Raw genomic sequence first — 26,998 nt, forward strand, 5'->3', positions numbered from 1 at the left:
TCTGATTTTGAATGGATAATTAACATTTATTGTAAAAGGTTGGTTTGAGGAATATGTACTGCTGTCTGGCTGATTTTTTTATTGTGCATTGAGTGTGCAGATGCGTCTGGGTATCACTGAGATGTGGCCATGATGCTGGATACACCTGTGGAAGAGGGACAGAAACAAAGGAAAATACAGGAGAGAAAACAGGGAGAGGAAGACAGGGGAGCAGGAGAAAAGGGAAAGAGAAAAGAATGTCAACAAAATTGTCTTTCCATGAAAAGTCTTAAATCTACACTGACAGGAGGGGGTGTAAGGAAAAAGTTTAACTTTGAAGTTCTAAAAGTGACTACAGACTAGACAAAAGCCACTTCACTGGATACCAGCAAGCAAGACAGAAACTGAGACACAAGACAAGGAAACACTCACTCTCAAAGTCAATCTTCTCCACAATGTTCTTGGGCTTGACACTCTCCTCCTGGTTAAAGATGAAGATCTGCCCTTCCTCATTCTCCGTCCACCCGTACTTGCTCATCCACACCTTCACCTGTGTGTCTGAATGGGGAGCAGGAAGTCAACTGAGCAGGGGGAAGTGGCATATGACTTACAGATAATTAACACTGTAGAGTCACTGAAAGAAAGGAAATCAATAGGACAACACTCTCCAAAAGATATACATCATAAATGAATGGCCTTTACCAAGGGGGTCACCCAGCATCTCAGCTAGAAGTCGATGCTCAATGTTCTGGTATGTGATTCCAACCACATGGCAGATAACTGTGGAGAGAGCAGCAGTTAGAAAGGCTATTATCAAGTTTGTATTGCAATATTATACAGTAAGCAACTAACTTGATTTCCATATGTTCTACTCACACTTGCGCACTGAGTCCTCAAAGCCTGTGATGCCATCAATGAATTCCCTGTTCTCCTCCAGGCTGGACTGAGTGACAGACAAAGGAATGAGTACCATACAATCATACCATTTGGAGTACTGGAGGTCACACTTCATAATCAAGTCATGATAGGGGTTGTCTATTGGTACAGCCGTCAATCTCCAGTTAGAGCCACAATGTACAGTCATGTTTAATCTCAATGTTCTGTTTGGAACCATTCCTTCATATTAGAATACGACCCCCAAAATTCTGACAATGACTGGAAAGTTGAGTGAAATGAGCAGGGCAAAAAGCAGGTGAAATAAAGAGACAGACCAAGATATGTATTGTGTACATACCCAGAAGGACTGGAAATGGCAGGTCTCCAGGAGGTTCCCCAGGTACAGGATCTGCCTTATGGGGCGCTCCTCCTGCTGCTTTACTGTAGTCAAGGCAAAGCACCACACACACAGCAAACAACTGGCCACATAATAGACAGTAACGTCCACACCAATACCACTCAATAAGGTATACCGCCCAGGACTAAATGATTGTCTGTTTTTGAACAAATTATTGTCAATGTTGTTGTTGACAGGGAGTACAGAAATGGACTAACTGCACTAGTTGCAGGGTTTATACTAGAATATACAGAGCACCGAAAGGATACGTGTGTCTGGTCAATCATGCACTTGCACAGAGTAAAGTCTGTGTGTGGTAGGTTGGTCAGGGCCTTGAGCAGAATTTGCGACGTCACTGTGACCTGGAAGTAGGCAGGGTTGAACTGGTACCTATAGGAACAAGAACAGCATCTCTGTTATTGATATGGCCATGAGTGGTGTTCTGCTAGCCCAAGAATGTACACCTTAAGGGCCAAGTACCTTATGTTATTTTCAGAGGTAGACTGGCTCTGTCAGCGTAACAGCCAGATACTCCATATAAATGTGAATCGTTTCTCAATTGCGATACGGTTCTAGAAACATAAAGCTCTTTCCATTCATATCACATCAAAATAATTTCACAAATGCAAAATATACACTTACTGTACACAGTTTTAACAGTCTTTATCACAGTTGCAGCCGACAGCATTTTTCATTGACAACACGTTTCTGGCGGCCTTCTTTAGTTACATACATGTTCGGAGCATGCTAGATAGCAGGGATGTGCATCCCTCCCTTACAAGCACAATTCAATACGCATCTAGAGACATGGGCTCCGATACAGGTACGATACTATTAGTTTGAAACGATTTGGTGCGTTTTGATGCAACGCACAAACAATTGTTGCATGAACACATTCATTTCCCATTCTAAATCGATATCTGATACTGATCGAGCTCAGGAGCTGGATCGGTCTGAGTTGACTTCTCTGAGCTGCCCTGTGTGTGTTTGTGTGTGTGAATGATGTAGTATGTGCTGAGCCATATGGCAGACCGAGCGTCTACCACTGTTCATGTAAAAATGACCAAATGCACTGACTGTTTAAATATTTTGTACGGTGTACATGGCAATCGGAAAGCCCCAATCAGCAGTTGTGCTGATGTGCGATCAGTTGTGTCCACCCGGTAGCCCACACAGCTCCACTGATAAAAAAAAATATTTTGGGAACAATGACCAGCAAATGACATTGGTTGTCATTTAAGATCGTAAAAGCCATTTAACAAACATCTGAACGCTGAAGGTGACTTGCAGATGTAGCCGGTTTTCTTTTGGAATTGTGGAAACACTAACCTTGTTAATGTTCAGATTGCCGGGTTGATAACAAAACTTGCCCATACAGAAAAAGCCTTCACCCAATTACTTATGTGTAATGGAATTGAGATTCATGATCAAGGGCTGCTTGCCACCCAGCAGACAAATCGAACTACATATGTTAACCATTTTGTTCTAGCCTAACAAATGTGATAGTAGTCAGACAGTCAGAGGTAGGGTGACTCACAATTTGAGGATAGCCAAATTGGCCTCTAGGTCGTATGCATTCTCTTTAACTTGTGTTTCCACGTAGCGTTCCAATGTTGCAAGGTTCTCTGGGTTGTATCTGTAAGAAATCATAAACAATGTAACATTAAGGGCATGTGTTCAACAGATAGCCGACACAGCTAACAAACTACAACAAGTTGAGCAAAAATATGCATAGAGTCAATCAAGCTACAACCAACCAACTGTCAAATGATGTTGTGTTAGGTAAATACCGTTAGCTTAACGTTACAGTTTACCGGTAAAAGCCTGTGTACCTAAATAGCTAACGTTAGCTTACAAGTAGCATTGGGTAAAACAAAGATCTGACACAAACACGTCGTTAGATGTTGGATATGTCTAATTAATGACCCAAACAGCTAACTGTAACTTTCTATATAATGTCAAACAATCAAATGTAGCTAGCATTACGTAGTAGCAGCAAGCAAACTGAATGGGCTAGCTAAGCTAGTATTTGTCAAACAAGTCTGCATACCTATCAATTCCTCGTAAGAGCTTTCCCACGTTGGCTCTCATCTGCTCGAATGAAGACGCCATTTAATCCAAACTCGTATTGCGGTCTTTTTGGTGCTAAATTTGAGAAAATCCGCACGTGGACCGAGAAGTGGAAAAGCGAGTGAGTGGAGCGTAAATGTCTTGGAACGGAAAGGGCTGTGGTGACTTGACGTAAACAGGAAGTTAGTTTACTGACGGACCACTAGTTAGAAACTGCAGAACATTTCGCTGAAATATGCATTGGAGACAGCATATGATCAACAAATCAGTATGTTTCATTTGTGAACATATAGACGAATGGCCAAATATATGCACTATAATTATCATTGACGAGCGTTTCGAATGACGTGAATGCACCGAGGAGCCTGAATGTGATGGTTTTACTACCACTAGACTGAAACCAATTTGGTTCCTGGTTCCTACCCAAACAAAATGACTGCTGCATTGTAAATTTACTGCCTCCTATTGTTGTGATGGAGTATGAACTATTAAGATAAATATATTGGTTGCTGTAAAAACAGTATATTTAGTATTGCTCTCACATTGTAATATGTTCTATAGTTACAGGGTTTTGCTAATTAGCAAATCAACCTTCATTTGTTTATTTTACCTGAGAACACATTCTCATTTACAGGGGAACAGTTACAGGATGAATGAGCCAATTGTAAACTGGGGATGATTAGGTGATGGTATGAAGGTCAGGTTAGGAATTTAACCAGGACACCAGGGTTAACACCCCTACTCTTTTGATAAGTGCCATGGGATCTTTAGTGACCACAGAGAGCCAGGACACCCATTTAACATCCCATCCAAAATACAGCACCCTACACAGGGTAATGGCCCCCATCACTGCCCCAGGGTATTGGGATTTTTTTATATATTTTTTAACAGTGGAAAGGGTGCCTCCTACTGGCCCCCCAACACCACTTCCAGCAGCATCTGGTCTTCCATCCAGGACCAAACCTGCTTAGCTTCAGAAGCAAAGCAGCAGTGGGATGCAGGGTGGTAAACTGCTGTTGGGATCATCAGCTAGATCCAGCAGGGGACAGATTTTTTCTTGAGGGGATGCTCAGGAGGCCGGTACAGCATTACAAATTATTTGTAGACTGCAATTTGACTGCAAGAATCCCAAACATATATAATATTTGACTAAAACATAATCATTTCAATCCTTGCTTACATTTGTATACAATCACCTATAGTGTCTCTAATATGCGTGGGAATACTTGGGAAAAGATTTCCAAAAAGTAAATAATTTGGAGGTGATTTCCTGATGTTTTTACAGTATTTTATGTCCAACAATGAACATTTGAAAAAATACAAATGTGTATTTATTTTTGCTCAGAAAACCATTGGTTTCCAGTTGGGGAACACTGTGCTAGTGCATGTGGTATGTGATATAGCCTGTGCCTAATGCAACAGTGATCTATTTTTCAGTGGTGATGTGTGGTTTCTAGGAGACTACACAAGTGCAAGACATTACTTCCTTTTATGGCCAAACCTTTAAATGACATAGGCATCGACTTATCTCTCTGCCTTATCTCTCTGCCTTGAAACTCCATTATAAAGTGACATTTCTATTATCAGTTAGTGCACACTGTCATATGCATATCACAACTAACGCCAAATAGTCTAATTTCAAACCTGATCATCAGCCGTACTATCCCATAGGCCTTAATTGCCCTTTCGTTATTTTAATGAAGGTTATCTGTGGTTGCTTTCTATATGCCTATGGCAAACACCAGTGGGTGTTTGTGTGCTATGGCCTTTGACAGACACAATTTGGGCTTTCTTGTATGCTCAGACACGCACACACACTTTCACACTCATCATCATACGCTGCTGCTACTCTGTTCTTTATTTTACTCATATTATGATCTATCCTGATGCATAGTCACTTAACCCTGCCTTTGTGTACATATCTACCTCAAATACCCTGCACAGTGATCTGGTACTGGTACTTCCTGTATATAGCTCCACAGTGATCTGGTACTGATACTTCCTGTATATAGCTCCATTCTTGTGTATTTTATTCCTCTTGTGTTAATTATTATGATTTTTAACTCTGCATAGTTGGGGAGGGCTCGTAACTAAGCATTTCACGGTCAAGTCTACACCCGTTGTATTTGGCGCATGTGACAACATTTGATTTGACAATATTATGCGATAAAGCCTGCTGTCATTCTAACAACAGTATATGCATATTATTGTACAATGTTTTTAGTGCTCTCAGCAGGTCCAGAAAATGTTTTCTCTCTTTTGATTTCTTACAAATTTCTTATCACCAATACTGGAGCAATGTGATGCCTTTGACTTATGTCCTTTGGTAGTCAGTGAGTCAGAGAATTCAATCAATTAAGTATGCGTCAGAAAGTTTTTTTCAAGTTTCCTCATTGGAAGTAATATTTTAGATAATGAACGCTACCACTCTGAAGCATGGCAAATAATGGTTTAATGTTTAACACTGTTCTTGTTTCTCATGTGTATCGACATGCTACTGTTGCTCTACAGGAAGTCAGGCCATTATAAATGGCTCCAAACGAGAGCAGTGTTGCAGATTTGTAGCTCACACCTCTGCAGGCTTGCCCAAGTGACAAGAAAGAACCCACACAGAAAACCGAGTAGCGCAGCTGCACGCACGCACGCACGCACGCACACACACACACACACACACACACACACACAAATAATGTAAAACAGCCAATGGTGAAACTAAGTCTCATTCCCTCTCTCTCTCTCTCTCTCTCTCTCTCTCTCTCTCTCTTTCTCTCTTTCATACACTCATACCTTCACAGACATACACCCAACAGGAAATAAAACCAGAGTAAATGTAAATGAGCTTCACTGAGCATGCAACAGAGAGAGAAGAAAGATACCAGAGGGAGGGGGGTTTAAGTGGGGAGTGAAGAAGGAAGGTGAGAGAGAGTGTAGTGTGGTGTTTGTTCACCTCAGCCGGAGCAGCAGTCAGTGGAGCGAGTTTGCGTCTGTGTGTGTGTTTGTGCCATGCCCCAGGAGTAATGGACTCCCAGAACCGGGCTGCACTGGACATCTCCACCCGGAACCCCCAGGAGGACTTTGAGATTCTGCTCCGGGTCGGTGGAGGCACCTATGGCGAAGTTTACAAGGTCAGAGATTAAAACAACTCACAGCCAGGACATTTTCAGAGAGTTTTATGCTACCTTGTTGTTGTGCTTTTAACTTTTTTTTGTCATGCTTCTAATGGTGGCCTGTGTTTCGAATGTCAATAGTCTGATTAACAGTAACATTTTCCCATTTAAGATTGTATTTGTGGGGGCAGGCAATGGTTTGATTTCATGTAGGCCTAAATCATGTCTCAAGTAAATTAACCTTGTTGGATTATTTCATTCACATTCTCACGGAATTTAGACTTTGATTTTTTTGTAATTCCTATTAAGTGGTTTTAGAAAAATAGATTTTAGATGAACTTTTTTCATGTACAGGTTTCCTTTGTCTCTTCATCTTTCACTTTTGGTTAATGAATATGGGCCTTTGTATTACCTAAAAGTGTATTACATTAAAGAACACTTCAATCACTCTTGCTTTATCTCAGTTCTGTTTCCTCAAATAGTGAAAGATTGGCTCATAGCTCACCAGGGAAAAGAGGTTGATCTGTTGTCTTTCTTCAGGTAACTAAGTCCTATACTCTTACCATGAGGTCAGTTGTGTTTACTTCTCACAGCTCAACCCCAGCCAGTTACACTGTGGCTTTGTATGTAGCAGTTTTGTTCATGGGCAGAATGTCTTCTCAGTCAGTAACTGTGTTGGAACAAGACAAACTGTCACTGCTCTGGAGAATTCACCGTCCTAAAGACACATTTATTGTGACCACATTAGATACACAATGTGTTCACCTTGAATCAGGAGAGGTGCGTAAAGGATGTGACCAGTAAGTGAGTTGGAACATCACATCCATTAAAACAAATACAGAATCTTAATCATTGATATGCATGGATGTTGGGAGGCAATATCAAACTGTATCCTGCAGTACCACTTGTTTTCTACAAGTTGCAAGGACACATTCTATTTCTTGAGTAAGTCATACTATCGCCAGTCACAGAACTTTGCAGAAATGCAGTGTGCTTTGCACCTGTTTGAACACCACATGATGAGTGTGCTATTCTGCACCAGCCCTGATCATTTCATTCAGTTGCTACGTGCCTTCTCTGTGCTGGACGCTAATGCTACAGTATAGGAACATTTGGTGCAAATTGTGTATCTTATGTGGAATGTATACCCCTTTCCAGGATCCTGATACACTCTACAATGTCAATAATGGTATTGTAGAAAAATGACAAAGATTTTACAATATCATGAGTGGCCTTACTGAACGAGCATAGGCAGAGTATGCCAGCTGCTGTGTTCAGGAGCTTGCCCACTGTACATCTGACTGATGCAAAGTCTGAGGGATATGGAGCTCACTTCCTCTCCAGAGAGAAACGGAGGCCATCGATAGATTCTGCTCTATTTTCACAGTACTTTGCATTTTTTCAACAACTTATGGTAGCAATGTCTGCAAACAGTTTTTTTCTGCAAAGTGAATAAATACACATTCAAAGCACTGAAGCCACAAGGGCTTTCACAATAATACACTCACCCACAGGCACATACACACAAGCCGACACACATAGACACACACAAACACACACACTTATTCACTCTCTAAGGCCTATGTGTTGATTCAACAAGCAGACAGAACACTGATGGAGACCTGCAGATGCGGCACTTTGCTTACCCACAGTGTCAAGGAAACAGGCCAGCCTTGAGTGAGCATTTTGTATTTTTTAAAATTATACCTTTATTTAACTAGCATGTGGGGAAGAGGAAGAACATGTTTGGTTTGCATGCTGTCTACGTTAAGTGTCTGGAGGGGTTGAGGTGGGGGCGGTCAAGGAAAGAAAAATAAACACCAGAAAAATACCTGGACTTCTGCCAATGTTTGTCAATGTCTCATATGTTCATTATCGTGGCAAGTTGTTCTTGCTGGGCTACAACATGAAGCTCAGTAATTGAAAGAGCTGTGGGGTTTTATGTGTTTGTAACTTTGTACTTCTGCTTTGGCACGCTGTTCTATGAAAGCAGAATACTTTTTTTTGGGTACACATTTAGCTAAGACTCTTTTTTCAACTTCAACTCCTATCCTCTATCTAGGTTAAAACCATTTGAATTCAATCACTTTTTAATAGCACCCGTTTTGATTTGAATTAAACCTTCCATACATGCAGTATTTGCCCATTGTAGAAGTCGTCATAAAAGTGACTTTTTGGACCTGAATGCCAAAACATTCAAGAATAAAGGTGCTCAAAGTTGACCTATTTTGTATACCCCACCATACCATGAGACAGTGATCACTGGAAAAGATAAACAGTTGAGATTTATTTCATTTAAAAGCTTATGAACAGGTTTGTCAAACGGTTTTGTAATTCCTTGATAAAAACAGTTTTTATAACAATTTAATATTTTGATAACCTTAAATGTAAATGATCTAAAAAAAACATGTACATCTTTTTTTTTCTTCTTCTCATATTTGCATATGTTGTAGCTTAGATCCTGTTTAACATCATCTGAGGTGTTTGTGTTGTGCCCGCCATCAGTTGAGGCACAACATGCTCCTGAATACAGGGTAGGTGTCAAGTTTTGGCTGATAAATGTACTAAAATGGGAATAAAATAGAAATGTCTACTTTCAAATGGTACCACAAAGATGGTTGGAGGTCCACACATCATAGAATACCGTTTTTTAAAAATGTTATATACTTACGTCAATCCTCCATAGGAAAGTATTGAAATCCTAGAAATATAGATGATAGAATAGACATTTAAGTTGACATTCGACCATGGGTGGACCAGCGGCCATCTTTGTGGTAGTAATTAGAAGTAGAAATTTAAATTCTATTTAAATGTCAATGGTGGACCAGCTAAATTGCAGTGGTCTGAAGGGGTAGGTCCATTCTATGAAAAAAAAAATCACTGATTGAAATGATACCCACCCTGTATTCAAGAGCATGTTGTTTCTCAACCGATGGTGGGATCAACAAAAAAAACTCAGATGATGTATGGTAGGGTTTTAGCTGCTACATATGGAAATATGAAACAAATCTGAGTTTTTGTGTTTTTCGATAATTGACACTAAACGAAAATGTATGTCATAATCTTAATTGAAAAAATATTTTCCAAGAAGTTCTAAAATAGTTTGACAACCTTGTTAGTAAGCTTTTAAATGACATAAAATTCCACCGTTTATCTTTTCCAGTGATGAAGACATGGATGACTCATAGTATGGTGGGGTATGCCAAATTTGAGCACCTCTATCTCCTGAATGTTTTGGAACTCAGGTCCAAAAAGTATCTTTCTGACCACTTCTTCCATGGGCAAACATGTATGGATACTTTCAAAAAGTGGTTCAATTCAAATGGATTTACCCTCTATGGAAGTAGACTTGTTTTGTTTGTAAGCAGGGATCCTACTGATGTGACATTCAGAAGAACTACTTACACAATCTCAAGTTCTCGATGCAATACAATTTATCCCACAGGCTCAAATGCATTGACTCGTCATGTACCAAACTAAAAAGGACAGGATAAGGTTGAGTTTCCAATAAAATGCACTGACATGCTGTACCAGGTGCAATCTTTGGCAACAGGCCAGAAAGTGGAAATAAAGAAGTGAGAGAGTCATTAGTATTTATAGTATCTACACTTCACAAGAAATAGTGTGTGTATGGGTGTGTCTGTGTGTGTGTGTGTGTGTGTGTGTGTGTGTGTGTGTGGACTTGTGTGGACGTGTTTAACTAGACTTGTAGAAGTCCCCACAAGAATAGTAAACAAAAAAAATTGAACCAACTGGGGACATTTTGTTGGTCCCCACAAGGTCAAATGCTATTTCTAGGAAGTTGAGGGTTAACGTTAGAATTAGTGTTAGGGTTAGAATTAGGTTTAGGGTTAGGGTTAGGAGCTAGGGTTAGTTTTAGAGTTAGGAGCTAGGGTTAAGGTTTTTGGGTTAGGGTTAGGCTTAAGGTTAGGGTTAGGGGTTAATGAAAATAGGATTTTGAATGGAACTGAATTGTATGTCCCCACGAGGTTAGCTGCTCAAGACTTACACTGTAATGGTAAATGGTGACACGTGACCTTTAAGAGTGTCCCTGTGTTTGAACTTTTTGAACTCATAACATAACTTCCTCCCAGTGGTACTTCACAAAGTAGAACTGTAGATGACCTCTTACTTTTTGTTTGGCTGAATTCTTTATTTTACTCCTCCGCCCAAAACATCTTCTGCATTCGCCTATTTTTATAGATTTAATTTGAGGGATCATAAGTCACTCATCATTATTGACTGCTGTGCTTCTTAAGACATTTATCCTCTATGAGTATAAGAGCTGGTGAGTGTCTGCATCTGTGTGGTGTCAATCTGTCAATAATGTCAGTGACGTCACCATGGAAACGGCCTGACTTCGATCACAATGTTTCCAGTGGTCTGTGAGAGGAGCACTGTTTGTTTTGTGGCTTTCCTTCAGTGACCATCTCTCTCCACTCAACCCAGCCCCCCGCCAGCTAACCCCGCCCTATTGTCTGCCTACTTTCCACTGTGCACACCCAGGGGCTTCAGTTGAAGTCGGAAGTTTACATACACTTAGGTTGGAGTCATTAAAACTTGTTTTTCAACCACTCCACAAATTTCTATAGTTTGTTAACAAACTAAAGTTTTGGCAACTCGTTTAGGACATCTACCTTTTGCATGACACAAGTAATTTTTCCAACAATTGTTTACAGACAGATTATTTTACTTATAATTCACTGTATCACAATGCCAGTGGGTCAGAAGTTTACATACACTACGTTGACTGTGCCTTTTAAACAGCTTGGAAAAATCCAGAAAATTATGTCATGGCTTTAGAAGCTTCTGATAGCCTAATTGACATAATTTGAGTCAATTGGAGGTGGACCTGTGGATGTATTTCAAGGCCTACCTTCAAACTCAGTGACTCTTTGCTTGACATCATGGGAAAATCAAAAGAAATCAGCCAAGACCTCAGAAAAAAACTGTAGACCTCCACAAGTCTGGTTCATCCTTGTGATCAATTTCCAAATCGCCTGAAGGTACCACGTTCATCTGTACAAACAATAGTACGCAAGTATAAACACCATGGGATCACGCAGCCATCATACCGCTCAGAAAGGAGACGCGTTCTGTCTCCTAGAGATGAACGTACTTTGGTGTGAAAAGTGCAAATCAATCCCAGAACAACATCAAAGGACCTTGTGAAGATGCTGGAGGAAACGGGTACAAAAGTATCTATATCCACAGTAAAATGAGTCCTATATCGACATAACCTGAAAGGCCGCTCAGCAAGGAAGAAGCCACTGCTCCTAAACTGCCATAAACGGCCAGACTGCGGTTTGCAACTGCACATGGGAACAAAGATCTTACTTTTTGCAGAAATGTCCTCTGGTCTGACAAAACCAAAATAGAACTGTTTGGCCATAATGACCATCGTTATGTTTGGAGGAAAAAGATGGAGGCTTGCAAGCCAAGGAACACCATCCCAACCGTGAAGCATGGGGGTGGCAACATCATGTTGTGGGGGTGCTTTGCTGCAGGAGGGACTGATGCACTTCACAAAATAGATGGCATCATGAGGTGGGGAAATTATGTGGATATATTGAAGCAACATCTCAAGACATCAGTCAGGAAGTTAAAGCTTGGTCGCAAATGGGTCTTCCCATTTGTTGTGGCAAAATGGCTTAAGGACAACAAAGTCAAGGTATTGGAGTGGCCATCACTAAGCCCTGACCTCAATCCTATAGAGAATTTGTGGGCAGAACTGAAAAAGTGTGTGCAAGCAAGGAGGTCTACAATCCTGACTCAGTTACACCAGCTCTGTCAGGAGGAATGGGCCAAAATTCACCCAACTTATTGTGTTAAGCTTGTGGAAGGCTACCCGAAATATTTGACCCAAGTTAAACAATTTAAAGGCAATGCTCCCAAATACTAATTGAGTGTATGTAAACTTCTGACCCACTGAGAATGTGATGAAAGAAATAAAAGCTGAAATAAATCATTCTCTCTACTATTATTCTGACATTTCACATTCTTAAAATACAGTGGTGATCCTAACTGACCTAAGAGAGAGCATTTTTACTACGATTAAATGTCAGTAATTATGAAAAAATGAGTTTAAATGTATTTGGCTAAGGTGTATGTAAACTTCTGACTTCAACTGTATGTTTAGTGTTGTTGTGTCAACCAACAATCAAGGGCTCTCATTGGTGTTCTCTAGTGTATGTCGGGTGTGTGATTGGGCAGTGCTGAAGTAAATAGGACAGTCTGGACTGTCCTGTTAGGTGTTTCCTCACAGCGGACCACAGATCTTTTTAGCACAGTAAACAAAACAGTGAACGCCACAGAAAAGCTACACCATATCAACTCTCAACAGATAATGAACACAGTTTTTCAATGGAAAGTAATTGTCGCATAAACTCATAGACCCAACATGATCTGTCCTGAGGTCAGTGAATCAGGTTATACTCCCCTTCCATAACAAGTCCACTGACTGATGCAGCTGTCTGTTACTCAGGCTCGGAACAAGCAGAACGGGGAGCTGGCGGCCATCAAGGTCATCAAGATGGAGCCAGGTAAAATAACCCCCCTCCATTACTACAGATACTGGAGACCACACATGTGCTCAAATCAATTATTTATATATACACTAGATGACTGATAGGGGGTGCTGTGTTGAAGCCACCATGCCTCCATCTTGGTACTCCTCCATCGGTGTAAAAAATGTTTTGGAAACTATAGAAATACATTTATTAATGTCTATATTCATTTTGCCTTGTTTATTCTATTACAGACACCTTAATGCATACTTTAAATTATATTATGTGAGCTAAACATACAAATTAAAAAATATCTATATATATTTTTTATCCTTAAAGTATGATTTTTTGAGATTACTAATGTTACTGTCCCCACTACAACAACAAAAAAATACTTAAATACATGTAATTTTGTCCTTGAAACATTTAATTGAAATACTGTAGAATTCCATTCATTCCTATGGAGGACAGCACCTACTGGGGAGTGCCAAGATGGCCGACCGGTGGCTTCGAAGCCTCTCAATGGCCAATACATAGCATCAGCAATCCAGGGTTTATATACATCATTGGTTCAAATACTATTTCATATCTTTCAAATACTTGGAGCGTTTGCTTTAACCTGTCTGGAGTACCAGGTGGGTGGAGTTTGGTCATTCTAGACATTTATGTTGGTTCCATTACAACAGGCAAGTTTAATTGAGCACAAATATAGTATTTGAAATGATTTCAAGTAGTATTTGAATCCAGGTCTGAAAGAAACAAACCTTTCAATCCACACTGGTATCAGATTTCCGAGGTAATGCTGTTGTCAAATGTTACCGTTCCACAAAAAGAATTGGTTACAAACCAAGATGATGTTGTGGTGCTATATTGTGACATCATCTGGCATCACCATATACATTGCAGTGTGGAACATGATATAAAATGATATAACCTTTTCCCACACAGAGGAGGACTTCTCAGTAATCCAGCAGGAGATCGTCATAGTGAAAAGCTGCAAGCACCGCAACATTGTGGCCTACTATGGCAGCTATATACGGTGAGTGGGCCAGGCCCTGCCACACACAGCCACATATCATACTCTAGTTGGAATGGGATGATACAGACTAACTGGGAATATTATCAGTTGTGATCATGATAAAGTTACTGGAAGTATAAACCTTTAATATGACAGAACCATGTGTGTTTCCAGGGCCAACACGCTGTCGATCTGCATGGAGTTCTGTGGAGGAGGCTCTCTCCAGGATGTCTACCATGGTGTGTGTGTGTGTGTGTGCGTGTGCGTGTGCGTGTGTCAGCTTAGGTTGATTTGTGATGTATTAACTGAGAAAACTCTTGAGGAGGAAGGTGAAATTGTTAGACTAACAGAAGGTGAGAGGTGATCTACAGTATGTGTGGATGAAAGAGACATAAAGCTGTTTGATCAGGCTTTGACTACAGATCAGTCTCACAACCAGCAGGGTTTACTCTGTGAAGTACCTCTGGCAGGAAGTTTTGTCACGTTAGGACGTGCACAAAGTTCAAACACAGCAACACTCTTAAAGGTCACCTACACTCTTGTAAAAACAAAGAAGGTGCTATCTATAACCTAAAAGGGTTCTTCAGCTGTCCCCGTAGGAGGACCTTTTAAAGACTATTTTGGACTCCACGTAGAACCCTTTCTACAGAGAGTTCTACATGGAACCAAAAAGGGTTATCCTATGAGGACAGCCGAAGATCCCTTTTGGAACACTTTTTTTCTAAGAGTGTATCACCATTTACCATTACGCTGAAAAAAAACCTCCGCCCAAAACCTCTTCTGCATTCGCCGATTTTCATAGATTTAATTTGAGTTACTCATCATTATCATTATAAGTTACTCATCATTATTGACTGCTGTGCTTCTTATGACATTTGTCACATTGTCCTCCAGAGTAATGTGTGTGGGTGTGTGTGTGTGGGGGTGAACTGGAGCAGATTACGATCTACAACTGTAACAGAGTTTATAAAACAGTGTCCTACTTTACACCCTCTCTCCTCTCCCTCTAGTGACCGGACCTCTCTCTGAGCTTCAGATTGCATTTGTCTGCAGGGAGATGTTGCAGGTTAGACCACTCATATCACACATTACAATATAGCATGGATAACATGTCACTTGGCTGTTTTAGGTAATAGTTTTGATATCTCCAGCTTTGATATATCAACACGTAACAGTGTACTAACTGTCTACCTGCAGGGTCTGGATTACTTACATGGCCAAAAGAAGATTCACAGAGACATAAAGGTGAAATGACCAGGTTTGACTCCCTAATCTGCTGGGATGAGTCATGCCTCTATAACGGGTATGAATGGCCCATGGGGGCAGGAGCCTATCTCCTGTTTCAGTAGCATGAGTCAACTTGATGTACTAGTACACCTCCTAGACAGGACACTAGTCTGTCGCTAAGGGCCGTTCTGGCTGAGACAATGCTTGCTTTAAGTTATGATGCAATGTTTGTTGTGTTTTCATGCTGTCCAGACAGCATATACTGTACACATTGCTCTGTCGTGATGGCTTTTGTCTCTTCTTCCTGTTGTCCAGGGTGCCAACATCCTCCTGAACGACCTTGGAGAGGTGAAGCTAGGTGTGTGACTGTGAAGCCCTAGTACACTCATCAGGAAGTAAATAATGACACCGAAATGATACATTTTCTGTCCTCACACTAAACAAGTGACGTATTTATCTGGCTGTTTAGCGGACTTTGGGATTTCGGCACAGATCACGGCTACTCTGGCACGGCGGATGTCCTTCATCGGGACTCCTTACTGGTGAGGTTGAAGGTCAAATGAGTCTCCTCCCTTTGGCTCTTCTTGAGGTTGTATCTGATGTCAGATGGTCTTGATGTTGATGGTAGCGGTTGCCCGTGTCTTCCAGGATGGCGCCAGAGGTGGCTGCCGTGGCGATAAAGGGGGGTTACAACGAGCTGTGTGACGTGTGGTCTGTAGGAATCACTGCTATCGAGCTGGCTGAGCTGCAGCCCCCATTGTTCGATGTGCACCCACTAAGGTAATCACACACACACAAACACACACACAAATCATTCCTCTCATACACACACACACACGACATTCTTTCTTACATTCACACTCCCCGCAGAAAGAATCAAGACGTTCCTCTTTCTACACCCCCTTATGTTCCAGTTGTATGTACATTCATGCCTGACCTTTATGCACATGCCGTTTACCCACTTTTTTACATTTCATTTCACCTTTATTTATACAGGTAAGTCCATTAAGAACTCATTCTTAGTTACAATGTCGACCTGTGATGACACACACCCACAAAAACACACACACAGACAGACAGACACACAAACCTCACATCAAAGTCTTGTCTTTTCTCAGGGTGCTGTTCCTCATGTCCAAAAGTGGCTACCAACCTCCTAAACTAAAGGAAAAGTCCAAATGGTATGCAGTAAAACCATTACTATCCACCTGGGCTGTGGCAATGATACCTGTATTCTTTAATTCCGTCAATTAATCTACAGTCTGTAATATGCAGTTGGTTAAAACAACAGTATTTCTTCCACCACTTTCATGTTAGGTCCTCGATTTTCTATAACTTTGTCAAGGCAATGCTGATCAGGAACACTAAGAAGAGACCCAGTGCCTCAAAGATGCTGACAGTGAGTAAACCTCAAGAAACACAGAGAATGTCTCTCTTCTCTGCTCGATCTCACTCACTCACCCACCGGTTCTCTTTCTCCTTCCCTCACTTTTCTTCTAATGCACTAGCTGCAATAGTGAAAGTGGGCAGTAAGATCACAGGAGTGCAGCAGAGTAGTCCGTCTGACCTGTACAACAGAGAAGGGGTGAGAAAGGAAGAATCCATCCTGTCTGACTGTTCCCACCCCCTACAACATGAGTTCCAGGTCCTACCCTCTGGCTCCCAGTTTAGATCCCCCACTGTTAAGACTAACAGGTCCAAGCACTCCTTCACCCTTATGGCCATTGCCCTTTTCAATACCGGGAAGAGAAGGAGGTAGGCTAGGGATGATGATGATGATGTTGAGGATGACGACCGTAATATGTTGTTGATGATGGTGGTGTTGACGATGATGTTTTTTTTGTTTTTGCCGGCACGTTGTTGATATATTGTTGACTAGATGATCTGAAAATGCACTGAGCACTTTACTTATTAGGTGACTTTGGCTTGCTATACTTTTGTGCTGCTGCTAATGTCAATCACTAGTAGGCCTATTGTATACACTCAGTATACCAAACATTAAGAATATGGTATTGATATTGAGTTGCACTCCTTTTTGCGCTCAGAACAGCCTCAATTATTCAGGGAAAGGTGTCGAAAGAGTTCCACAGGGATGCTGGCCCATGTTGACTCCAATGCTTCCCACAGTTGTGTCAAGTTGGCTGGATGTCCTTTGGGTGGTGGGCCATTCCTGAAACACACCGGAAACTGTTGAACGTGAAAAACCCAGCAGCGTTGCAGTTCATGCCACAAGGCCTAAAAATCCTTCTTTAACCTGTCTCCTCCCCTTCATCTACACTGATTGAAGTGGATTTAACAATTGACATCAATAAGATATCAAATCTTTCACTTGGATTCACCTGGTCAGCCTATGTACACTCAGTGTATGTGTCTATTGATGGCTGCCCTATAACTTCATGTACTAGCGCACAAATAAAGTTGAAACTTGGGCTCATCTATTCATCTCTTGTAATCACTGTACGCCTTTTTCTCTCCTTGATACCCCCCCCCCCCCCTCTCTTGCTCTCTCTTTCTTTCTTTCCCTATCTCTCTCTGTCTCTCTCTGTTTCTCTCTCTTCCTGCAGCACCTGTTTCTGACCCAGCCGTGTCTGAGACAGGATCTGATCTTGGATCTGCTGGAGAAGCAGCGTCACCCTGAGAAACTGAAGCCCTCGCTGCCATCTGAGGAGGAAGACGTGGAGGTCAGAGCATCACACACATACCCTTCACAATCAAACACACACACACAAACACTGTAATATCATATAGTAATATATTTTGTATACACAATACACATGAATGATACATATCAATAAACATGATCACACATTGTAAAAGACATGTAAAATGTAAGAATGCAGTACTCATGGCTATATGGTGATATCTCCTATAGGTTGTGGTACCCGGCTCCCTGAGAAGGATCTACTCCATTAACAGACACAACCAGGCAGAGAGAACCAACTCTGACATCAGCTGTGAGATAGATATATATATATAATTATTATTTTCCTTTGTGAACCTGTCCAGGAAATGTACTCGGTTGTATAGATGTGCGACTAATCACTGGATTTGTGTGTGTGTGTGTGTGTGTGTTATCAGTGGAGCAGCTCTACACCAGGAGGCCAGTAAAGACAGCCTCACCAGAAGCAATGGTAAGTGTGTGTGTGTATGAGTGTATATGAGTGTGTGTGGGCAGTGGTGTAAAAAGTACTCAATTGTCATTCTTGAGTAAAGATACCTTAATAGAAGGTTACTCAAGTAAAAGTGAAAGTCAGCCAGTAAAATACTACTCGAGTTAAGTAGTACTTTAAAGTATTTTTTTACTTAATACATTGCATATTAAAACATGAGCTAGCGCACACCCAGAATAATAGTTTGTGTGGAGGTGCTGACTAACGGCGAATAAACTATAAACTATCAAAATAAAGGAATCTCCCAGCAATTTATTATACATGGAGTGTGTGACTTTCTCTCTTTTGATAGTTTATACTTAATACTTTACACCACTGTACCTGTGGTGTATCCATGCCTGTGTACCATTGTGCTTCCTAGTGTGGATACAAATGTAGGCCTGCGTATCTTATTGATCAGAGTCTTCTGTCATTGTCTTTCTGTACTTCAGGTACGGTCTACAGTGCAGTGGCACACACTGGGATCCACTGGCAGCGACAAGAGCCTAATTAGGTAGGGGGATTACTTCTCAGCAAACCAATAACACACTGACTGATGTCTCCATCATCTCCAAGTCTTCCACTTACAGGACAAATTATCCTATGGGTAATAAGAAGACCACTCTTGACTACCGATCTTATCTGGCACTGTGTTGATCTCCTTCCCTTTCTCTCTTCCCCATAGAGACCAATGCATGGACTCAGATGATGACTATGATGACGTGGACATGTAATCCCAACACACACTTGACTATTCATTCATTAGTTTATTGAAATATCTTCAGTTGTACATTTATCTGAGCTGTTTGACAACCCTCTCTCCCTTCTCTCTATCTTCTTTCCACAGTCCGACCGTCTGCACCAAAAGGTAAGCAAGCCTACTGAGACTTACTTCACCCATTCAGTCTCATCTGTATTTCTGAGCCCATATTCACACAGTCCCAAAGTAGGAGTGCTGATGGATCAGCACCACCTCTCTTATCCATTATGATAAAACTGATCCTAGATTAGCACTCCTACTCTGAGACACTTTAGTGAATACAGGTCCGGATGTACACTCTTAGAAAGAAGGGTTCATCAAAGGGTTCTCCTAGGACAAATAACCTTTTTTTTCTGAGTGTACTGTATTTCTCAGTTGGGATGGAGAGGATGGACTTCGCTCAACATCATTGTCTTTACCATGGTTAGGTTCTGAACAAATGGAGTAAAAACTCAAAGACAACTAGTACAAAGCTCAAACCAAGTTTATTCACCCACTGGGACAAACAGCGGTCTTATACACATGTCGCGCTTCACATATCACTGTTGTTGACAACACACATAACAAAAATGATTCACAATTGTCTCCCTATTTCCATATAATCTGTCACAGTTCCCCTAGGCAACCTTTTATCACCATCCACATTCCCACTCACTGACAATGTTTCATCAGCACAGATATTCTCAAATATCTCCTATTCTCCATGGTATGCATTTCTGTCCTTTGTCCTTCTAGATGGGCTACTTCTCTACAACCTTTCGTACTAGTACACAAGCATGACAATTTATCCATACACACGCACACTCTACGGCCTCACGGCCACCACGGCTGGGACTTTCGTCCCAACTACGGATCTTGCCCCACTAGGGACCTATCCTTACGCAACCTACCCTACACTGTAGTGTCACCCACGGATCTCGAGGAGAACCAGCTCCACTCGGGACCTATCCTTACGGAACCTACCCTACACTGTAGTGTCACCCACGGATCTCGGGGAGAACCAGCTCCACCCGGGACCTATCCTTATGGAACCTACCCTACATCAAATATTCACGACTGGTCATTACACAATGAGCCTACTGAATAAACTCATGCTTTCTAGGTCTGTATCCTATAATTGGTTCAGCCTACGACTCTCATCTTCCCAAGATGTCAGAATGAATGGTAAAAGGTATAGGAACTGTGCCTACCTTGTTTTTGGTGCCGGCTCCTGTTTCACTGATTCGGACTCTCTAGTTCGACTGTAAATCGTGGTGAATCCTGCCGACAACGCCAACTGTTATGTTCTGAACAAACAGAGTAAAAACTCACGGACAACTAGTAAAAAACTCAAAGCAAGTTTATTCACCCACTGGGTCAAAACAGCTGCAAAGACATGATTACACAAGCACATATATTTATACCCCCTACTAGGAGTCAACTCCTTGCACATCGAGACAGCCCTCTGTTGCCAGTCAGTGTTATGAAATGTAATTTTTTTAAATTGTATATAACTGCCTTAATGTTGCTGGACCCCAGGAGGAGTAACAAAGCAGCAGCTAATGGGGATCCTTAATAAATACAAACACAAATGGGACAAAATAGACAGGGTTGGCATAGAATGTTGACAACATGTAAACTATATTTTAGTCTCCAAATGTTTATTGAAAACATAAATACATTTGCACAATGAACACTTGATGTCTCTCAAATACATCGTTACAGTTGTTGGTTAGCTAGCTAGCGAATTTTTGCCAACCCTTAGGAAAAAAGGTTGTGGTCAGAGTGCAGTATAACTGCAGTACGCTACAAATACTGTGTCCAAAATAACACCGTTTTCTTTTGCAGTGTAACTGCAGTTACAGTACAGTATAACTGCTGTTCAGTTATTCTGCAATTACTGCGTCCAAAATATCACAGTGGACTGCAGTTACTGCACTTTTACTGCAGTTTCAAAACTTCAATTTTTTTGTTGTACTGGATATTAGCATGGACATGTCATCAGTCAAAACACCTCAAAACAAGACATGGTATCAATAATAAGACACAAAGAGCTGAAATGAGCCGCCAACGATACCCCACATGGCAGCTTCTTGTAATTGTTGCTAGCTAGCTGACCGTTCAGAATGATAACAACGCCCAACTTCTGGACATTTTCGTGACATTGTCAGCCGACCGGTCTATATAGGAGCTGCATGGGAAAATAGATCCGAAGATTTGGATGAAAACAACAATCTGAAACACTGAACTATTTCTGTTTCTCCCTGAACAGTGTAACAATCCCACGAGATGACATCCCACCCCCACTCCCTCCTAAGGTAAACAAACACTACATTTTCTATACTATGGCCATTCGTTACCTCTACATATCCCATGTGTCTATGAATATGGTGTTGACATAGCCTACAGCATAAAGTTGATTAAAGCCACAATTCCAGTGCTTCATATTACTACGCAGTGGTGGAAAAAGTACCCCATTGTCATACTTGAGTAAAAGTAAAGATAAGTAAAAGGCATCCGTTAAAATACTACTTCAGTAAAAGTCTAAAAGTTAAATATACTTAAGTATCAAACGTAAAAGTAGAAATCATTCAAAATTCCTTACAGTAAGCAAACGAGACAGCACCATTTTCATGTTTTTTTTTTAAATTTACGGATAGCCAAGGGCACACTCTAACACTCAGATATAATTTACAAACTAATAAGTTGTGGTTAGTGAGTCTGCCAGATCAGAGGCAGTAGAGATGACCAGGGTTGTTCTCTTGATAAGTGTGTGAATTGGACCATTTTCCTGTCCTGCTAAGCATTCAAAATGTAACGAGTACTTTTGGGAGTCAGGTAAAATGTATGGAGTAAAAAGTTTTTTAGGAATGTAGTGAAGTAAAAGTAAAAGTTGGCCAAAATATAAATAGTAAAGTATTGTACAGATACCCCCCAAAAACTACATAAGTAGTACTTTAAAGTATTTTTACTTAAGTACTTTACACCACTGTGCCCACACAGCCCAAAGTTTGTCACAGTTCAGAGGAGATTGTAACAGGAGAGGACGAACGTGGCCAGACACTTCACTCCCTCTACGCCCCCTCGCCCCTCCTCCGGACCTCTAGTGCCACCCACACACGCCCCGTCCCCCGTCCGCGCTCCCAGCGAAACGTCAACTCCGGTGAGTGTCAGCTCCACACTTATCCCTATTTGTTACCTACAGTAGGATCTTCATTTGATGGCCCTGTTGTCCCTTCTGAATTGTATACTGTACCATATACAGTGAATGATCTTTGACCTATGACATTTACCCTGAAGCACATCTTCTCCATGCTCTCTAATGTACAGTAACAACATGATTGTGTCCCCTGTAGACCCTGTTTCCTTCCCATTACACATAACAGACAGACCAGCGGACCTCCAACCACCTGAGCTGCCCCCCAAGAAAGACAGGAGAAGGAGACAGCCCCCCCAGGTATGGATGGGACCAGGAAGTAAAACAGCATTTCATTCCAATATGCATGTTTAGAGTATGTGTCTGTTTTCTGTTGCAGGATCCAGTTGAATGTGCCAGCCCTGTGCTGAAGAAACCTCCAGTAAGTTTGTCCACCAGTCTCACGAGTATGTCGCTCTACATCTTACGACAGTTACTGTAACTCTGTATTGATGCACTGAGACGTACTCACACCTTTATCTGGAACACTATACACACACTACGAACAATGACAGTGACTCCTGGGCCAATGTTTATAAAGAGTCTCAGACTAGCAGTACTGATCTAGGATATGTTTCGTTTTGTTTATCATAATGATTCTGATGATATGGACACGGGGTAACTGATCCTAGATCAGCTCTCCTACACGGAAACAGTTCATGACTATGGGTCCTGTTCTCCACCTCGTCTCTAGGTGTACTTTAAGAAAGTATTCCATGGCTGTCCGTTGAAAGTGAATTGTTCAACGTTGTGGGACCATCCGACAACTAAAGACCACCACCTGATCCTGGGAGCAGACGAGGGGATCTACACCCTCAACCTGAACAGCTCAGAGGCCACCATGGAGCTGGTGAGAATCTGCTCTAATGTCTTTCTATGTCTGCAGTGAGGCTAGATCTGGTCCCGTGTTGAACGTGTCCTAACGCCCTGGACCAGAGCTACAGTGAGGCTAAACGTATTGTTTGAGAGACTAAGCTCATGCTACAGTATGACTGTACAATTCAGTAAAATGGATGTTATAGCTGCAGTATTGCATTTTGCTTTGATATTGCTTGTAATCTCTACCTAACTTGAAAACCATTGAAATGTTCTCATTGCCCGACTCTCTCCTGCAGCTCTATCCAGGAAAGTGCAGCTGGGTTTACACCATTAGTAATGTCCTCATGTCAATATCAGGTGAGATCTGCAAACCATAGACATTCTACAATACTAACATCTGTCAAATAAATAGACTGAAATATGTGTGTGTGTGTGTGTGTGTGTGTGTGTGTGTGTGTGTGTGTGTGTGTGTGTGTGTGTGTGTGTGTGTGTGTGTGTGTGTGTGTGTTTGTGTGTGTGTTCATCCACAGGTAAGTCATCCCAGCTCCATTCTCACTTACTGAAGGAGCTGTGTGAGCAGGCCCGAAAGGAGCAGCGAATGGTGGCCTTGCCAACCCACAGACTATTGCCTAGGTAACCCTACAACTCATTGCCATACGCTAGTGCTGCCCTCTTATTCATCAGTGAACACCGTAGCAAAGCCTTTCCCAACAGAAAAGCCTAACAAGCATTTCTTATTCTTATTTCTTATTAAGTTCAGTAGATGTCCCACCCCTGTTTCGGCCTGTTTCCTTCCGCTTTGTTCCTAGTGAATACAACCCTGGTGTTTGTTGTTGATTATAACAATGTCTCCCCCTGTAGTTAGTATTACATATCAACATACATTTTATTTCGTATTTGCAGGAAGTTTTCTGTGTCATGTAAGATACCGGACACCAAAGGCTGCAAGACCTGCTCAGTGGGTGAGAAAAGAGAAGTTGAGAAGTTCTGTTTAGCTTGATAACTAAAGGGTTCAGGCGGTTTGGTCACTGAACTTCAGTTGTAACACGAGTGGGTTTGAAGTCAACGTTGATTTAGATCAATGTGTCTGCTAAATGACTGTTATACTAGAATGCTGAGGTCCTCTTCTGTCCCCCCCCCTTGCTCTGTGCAGCCAGTAATGTGCAGCAGGGCTGTGTGTTCCTGTGCTGTGCCCTGGAGACCAGTGTGGTGCTCCTGCAGTGGTACGAGCCCATGCATAAGTTCATGCTCATCAAAGTGAGTACACACATGATCCCACAGCATCCCTTCTCATCATCCTGCTGCTCACTGTCTTCCTGGGTTCTTCAGTAGGACACATCGTAGCAAAACAGTTTGCAAAATATCTTATTGGATAAGTTCAGATAATTGCTCACTGTTTCACACCGTTTCAAATAGTTCTCTCCCTACTAGAGACAACCCTGTAGTCACGTCTACTGTCACAGCTGACAGACCCTGACTATTTCCCTGACTATTTCCCTGACTATTTCCCTGACTACTTCCCTGACTACTTCCCTGACTACTTCCCTGACTACTTGCCTGACTACTTCCCTGACTACTTCCCTGACTACTTCCCTGACTACTTCCCTGAATACTTCCCTGACTACTTCCCTGACTACTTCCCTGAATACTTCCCTGACTACTTCCCTGACTACTTCTCTGACTACTTTCCTGACTACTTCGCTGACTATGTGTATTTGTCCCATGCAGCACTTTGACTTCCCCCTGCCCAGTCCCCTGCGTGTGTTTGAGATGATGGTGGCACCGCAGCAGGAGTACCCTCTAGTGTGTATTGGGGTACACAGGGGTCCCAGTCCTGAGCAGCCCATTAAACTGGACAACATGAACCTCAACTCCAACACCTCTTGGTTCACCAACACTGGCTTAGGTACTATGAACTGTACACATCCCAGAGCATGCTTGTTTCTATGAACATACTGTCCAATGGAATTGTGAGCTTTGTTCTTAGTTTGGACCAATCTTACAGTTGTGTTGTAACTGTGTGTTTGTGTTCCAGAGAGCCGGTGTCCTGACACAGTGCAGGTGAACCAGCTGGACTGTAACACTCTGCTGGTGCTCATTGAGAGTAAGTCATGTTGTTAACATCACCATCCACAGGAAGAGTAGGCTAGTTACAGACCAAGTCTGTTTTAACCCCTGAATGACGTTGTCTCTATCAATCTATATGAGGAAAATGAAATGTGTAGGAAGGGCTAATGTGTGTGTACGTACCTCTCTCGCCTTTGAATAGATTCAGTACATATTGTGGACTTGGAGGGGGTGCAGAGGAGCCACCGGATAATTCAAGCTGAGACTACTTTCACTTTTGATGTGGAAGCTGTAGGTAAGAAGGGGAGGAGGAGAGGAACATGGTCATCATGATAAATCATTGTGAGGTTTGAGGGGTGTGGGGATTGGGAGACAGAGGGCCTAATGCACATTCTCTCCGTCTGTCCGGTTCAGTGTATTTTGAGAACACTCTGCTGGCTGTGTGGCGTCATGGCTGGCAGAGGAGAGGAGAGGGCCCATACGTACTGCAGGAGATCACAGACCCCAAGAAGACTTTCCGTCTAGTGGGATCAGACCGGTATGTGTGCCTGTATAGTTCCATGGGATACACACTCACACACACAATCAAGTAAATATTGTTTTGATTAACACATTAATAACCCCCTGCAGGATAGTTGTCATGGAGACAAGGCAGAGTGAGGACAATTCGGGGCTCTGTAACCTGTACATCCTGGAGATTGCGGAGAACTATGTCCCAGTACCTTGAGAACTCTAGCACATGGGACCAATCTCAAGGTAGCACCACTGTGAACACTCCAAGCAGCAGCCATGGCACTGTGTCCATGCCCAAAAACACTGCTGTGCTGCTGGTTTAAAGGAGCACAGACAGAATTCATCCCTCACAATCTAGGTGCAGATGGAGTGCTTCCACTGCCAGCCCACACAGGCAGTGTGCCCAGACACACATGTGCATTCATTCTTCCACAAATACCTATTTATCCTGTAACAGTACTACAGTACTTGACCTCTGCTGCAACCTGGTCTCAGAGCATTTCGTATTATTCTGTATGTGAATCAGATTATTCTGTATGTGAATCAGAGACACTCCGTTTGGTATGATATGTTATGTTTCGTACGGTATATATTAATTTATGGATTTCCATCACCCATTTCATATGTTACGAATTACAATTCATATTATATGTTATGAATTTCCAAATGTATAATGTGTTACGAATTTGCGAAAATGTACAATATGTAGCGCATTTGCAAAATGTATGATATGTTACGAATTCTAGCTAGGTGGCGAACATTAGCTAGCTTGCTAACGTTAGCTAGGGGTTAAGGTTAAGTTTAAGGGTTAAGGTTAGGGTTATGGGAAGGGTTAGCTAACGTGCTAAATGGTTGCAAAGTAGCTCAAAAGTAGTAAATTGTTGAAAAGTTGCTAATTAGCTCAAATGTAAAAGTTGTCTGAGATTATATTTGAAATCGCAACCTTTCTGTTGATAGATGTTTGGGTTATAAGCCTACCCATCCACCCCACTTTCGTTTTTGCCTTATGTAACAATCTGTTTTATGTAACCATACCAAACTTAACATGGCATACTAATTTGAGTGTCCCGGAATTAAGTTTACTATATTACGTCTACTCTGAGACCAAACCGTCTTTTTTCATCCTCAGGCTCACAGACACAAAGGGGCTCACAGACACACTTCCCATCACAATCTATCCAAATAAATGGGGAACATTACCCAATAAAGATCTTCCAAGTCTGATTTATTTTTCATAATACTGTAATGTCAACAAGTGGCCAAATGGTTTTACAGTGCATGAAAGTGTTTTTGGAGTGCCATAAAGTTGAATTGCCCATACACACTATTCTGAAT

General features: G+C 41.7%; 2 protein-coding genes across 7 annotated transcripts; one reads left to right on the top strand and one right to left on the bottom strand.

Annotated features, from left to right (window-relative positions):
- On the bottom strand, positions 1–3,499 carry LOC139382528 (eukaryotic translation initiation factor 3 subunit K). Its single transcript, XM_071126626.1, has 8 exons — positions 3,303–3,499; positions 2,790–2,888; positions 1,522–1,642; positions 1,214–1,291; positions 856–922; positions 682–759; positions 412–537; positions 1–145 (listed from the first exon to the last, which is right to left on the bottom strand). The coding sequence occupies exons 1-8, from the start codon at positions 3,362–3,364 to the stop codon at positions 114–116; spliced, it is 663 nt and encodes a 220-aa protein (XP_070982727.1). The 5' UTR covers positions 3,365–3,499; the 3' UTR covers positions 1–113.
- A 2,644-nt stretch (positions 3,500–6,143) lies between these two features.
- On the top strand, positions 6,144–26,881 carry LOC139382896 (mitogen-activated protein kinase kinase kinase kinase 5-like). Of its 6 annotated transcripts, XM_071127157.1 has the most exons (33): positions 9,220–9,398; positions 9,593–9,626; positions 12,914–12,971; positions 13,884–13,974; positions 14,128–14,192; positions 14,964–15,019; positions 15,151–15,198; positions 15,496–15,538; positions 15,650–15,722; positions 15,829–15,960; positions 16,299–16,361; positions 16,498–16,579; positions 17,745–17,861; positions 18,053–18,134; positions 18,259–18,311; positions 18,782–18,843; positions 19,015–19,059; positions 19,177–19,197; positions 21,341–21,386; positions 22,072–22,231; positions 22,425–22,525; positions 22,605–22,646; positions 22,959–23,114; positions 23,380–23,440; positions 23,614–23,716; positions 23,987–24,045; positions 24,237–24,340; positions 24,812–24,989; positions 25,119–25,187; positions 25,353–25,445; positions 25,565–25,688; positions 25,781–25,906; positions 26,793–26,881. In XM_071127157.1, the coding sequence occupies exons 3-32, from the start codon at positions 12,962–12,964 to the stop codon at positions 25,875–25,877; spliced, it is 2,436 nt and encodes an 811-aa protein (XP_070983258.1). In that variant the 5' UTR covers positions 9,220–9,398; positions 9,593–9,626; positions 12,914–12,961; the 3' UTR covers positions 25,878–25,906; positions 26,793–26,881. The 6 variants fall into 6 exon arrangements, with proteins under 6 accessions (XP_070983253.1, XP_070983252.1, XP_070983257.1 ...); XM_071127152.1 differs by lacking the exons at positions 9,220–9,398; positions 9,593–9,626 and adding an exon at positions 6,144–6,447; XM_071127156.1 differs by lacking the exons at positions 9,220–9,398; positions 9,593–9,626 and adding an exon at positions 7,912–8,106.
- Positions 26,882–26,998: the final 117 nt, after the last annotated feature.

This window comes from Oncorhynchus clarkii, chromosome 24, assembly GCF_045791955.1.
Source record: "Oncorhynchus clarkii lewisi isolate Uvic-CL-2024 chromosome 24, UVic_Ocla_1.0, whole genome shotgun sequence".
Classification (NCBI taxonomy): Eukaryota; Metazoa; Chordata; class Actinopteri; order Salmoniformes; family Salmonidae; genus Oncorhynchus; species Oncorhynchus clarkii.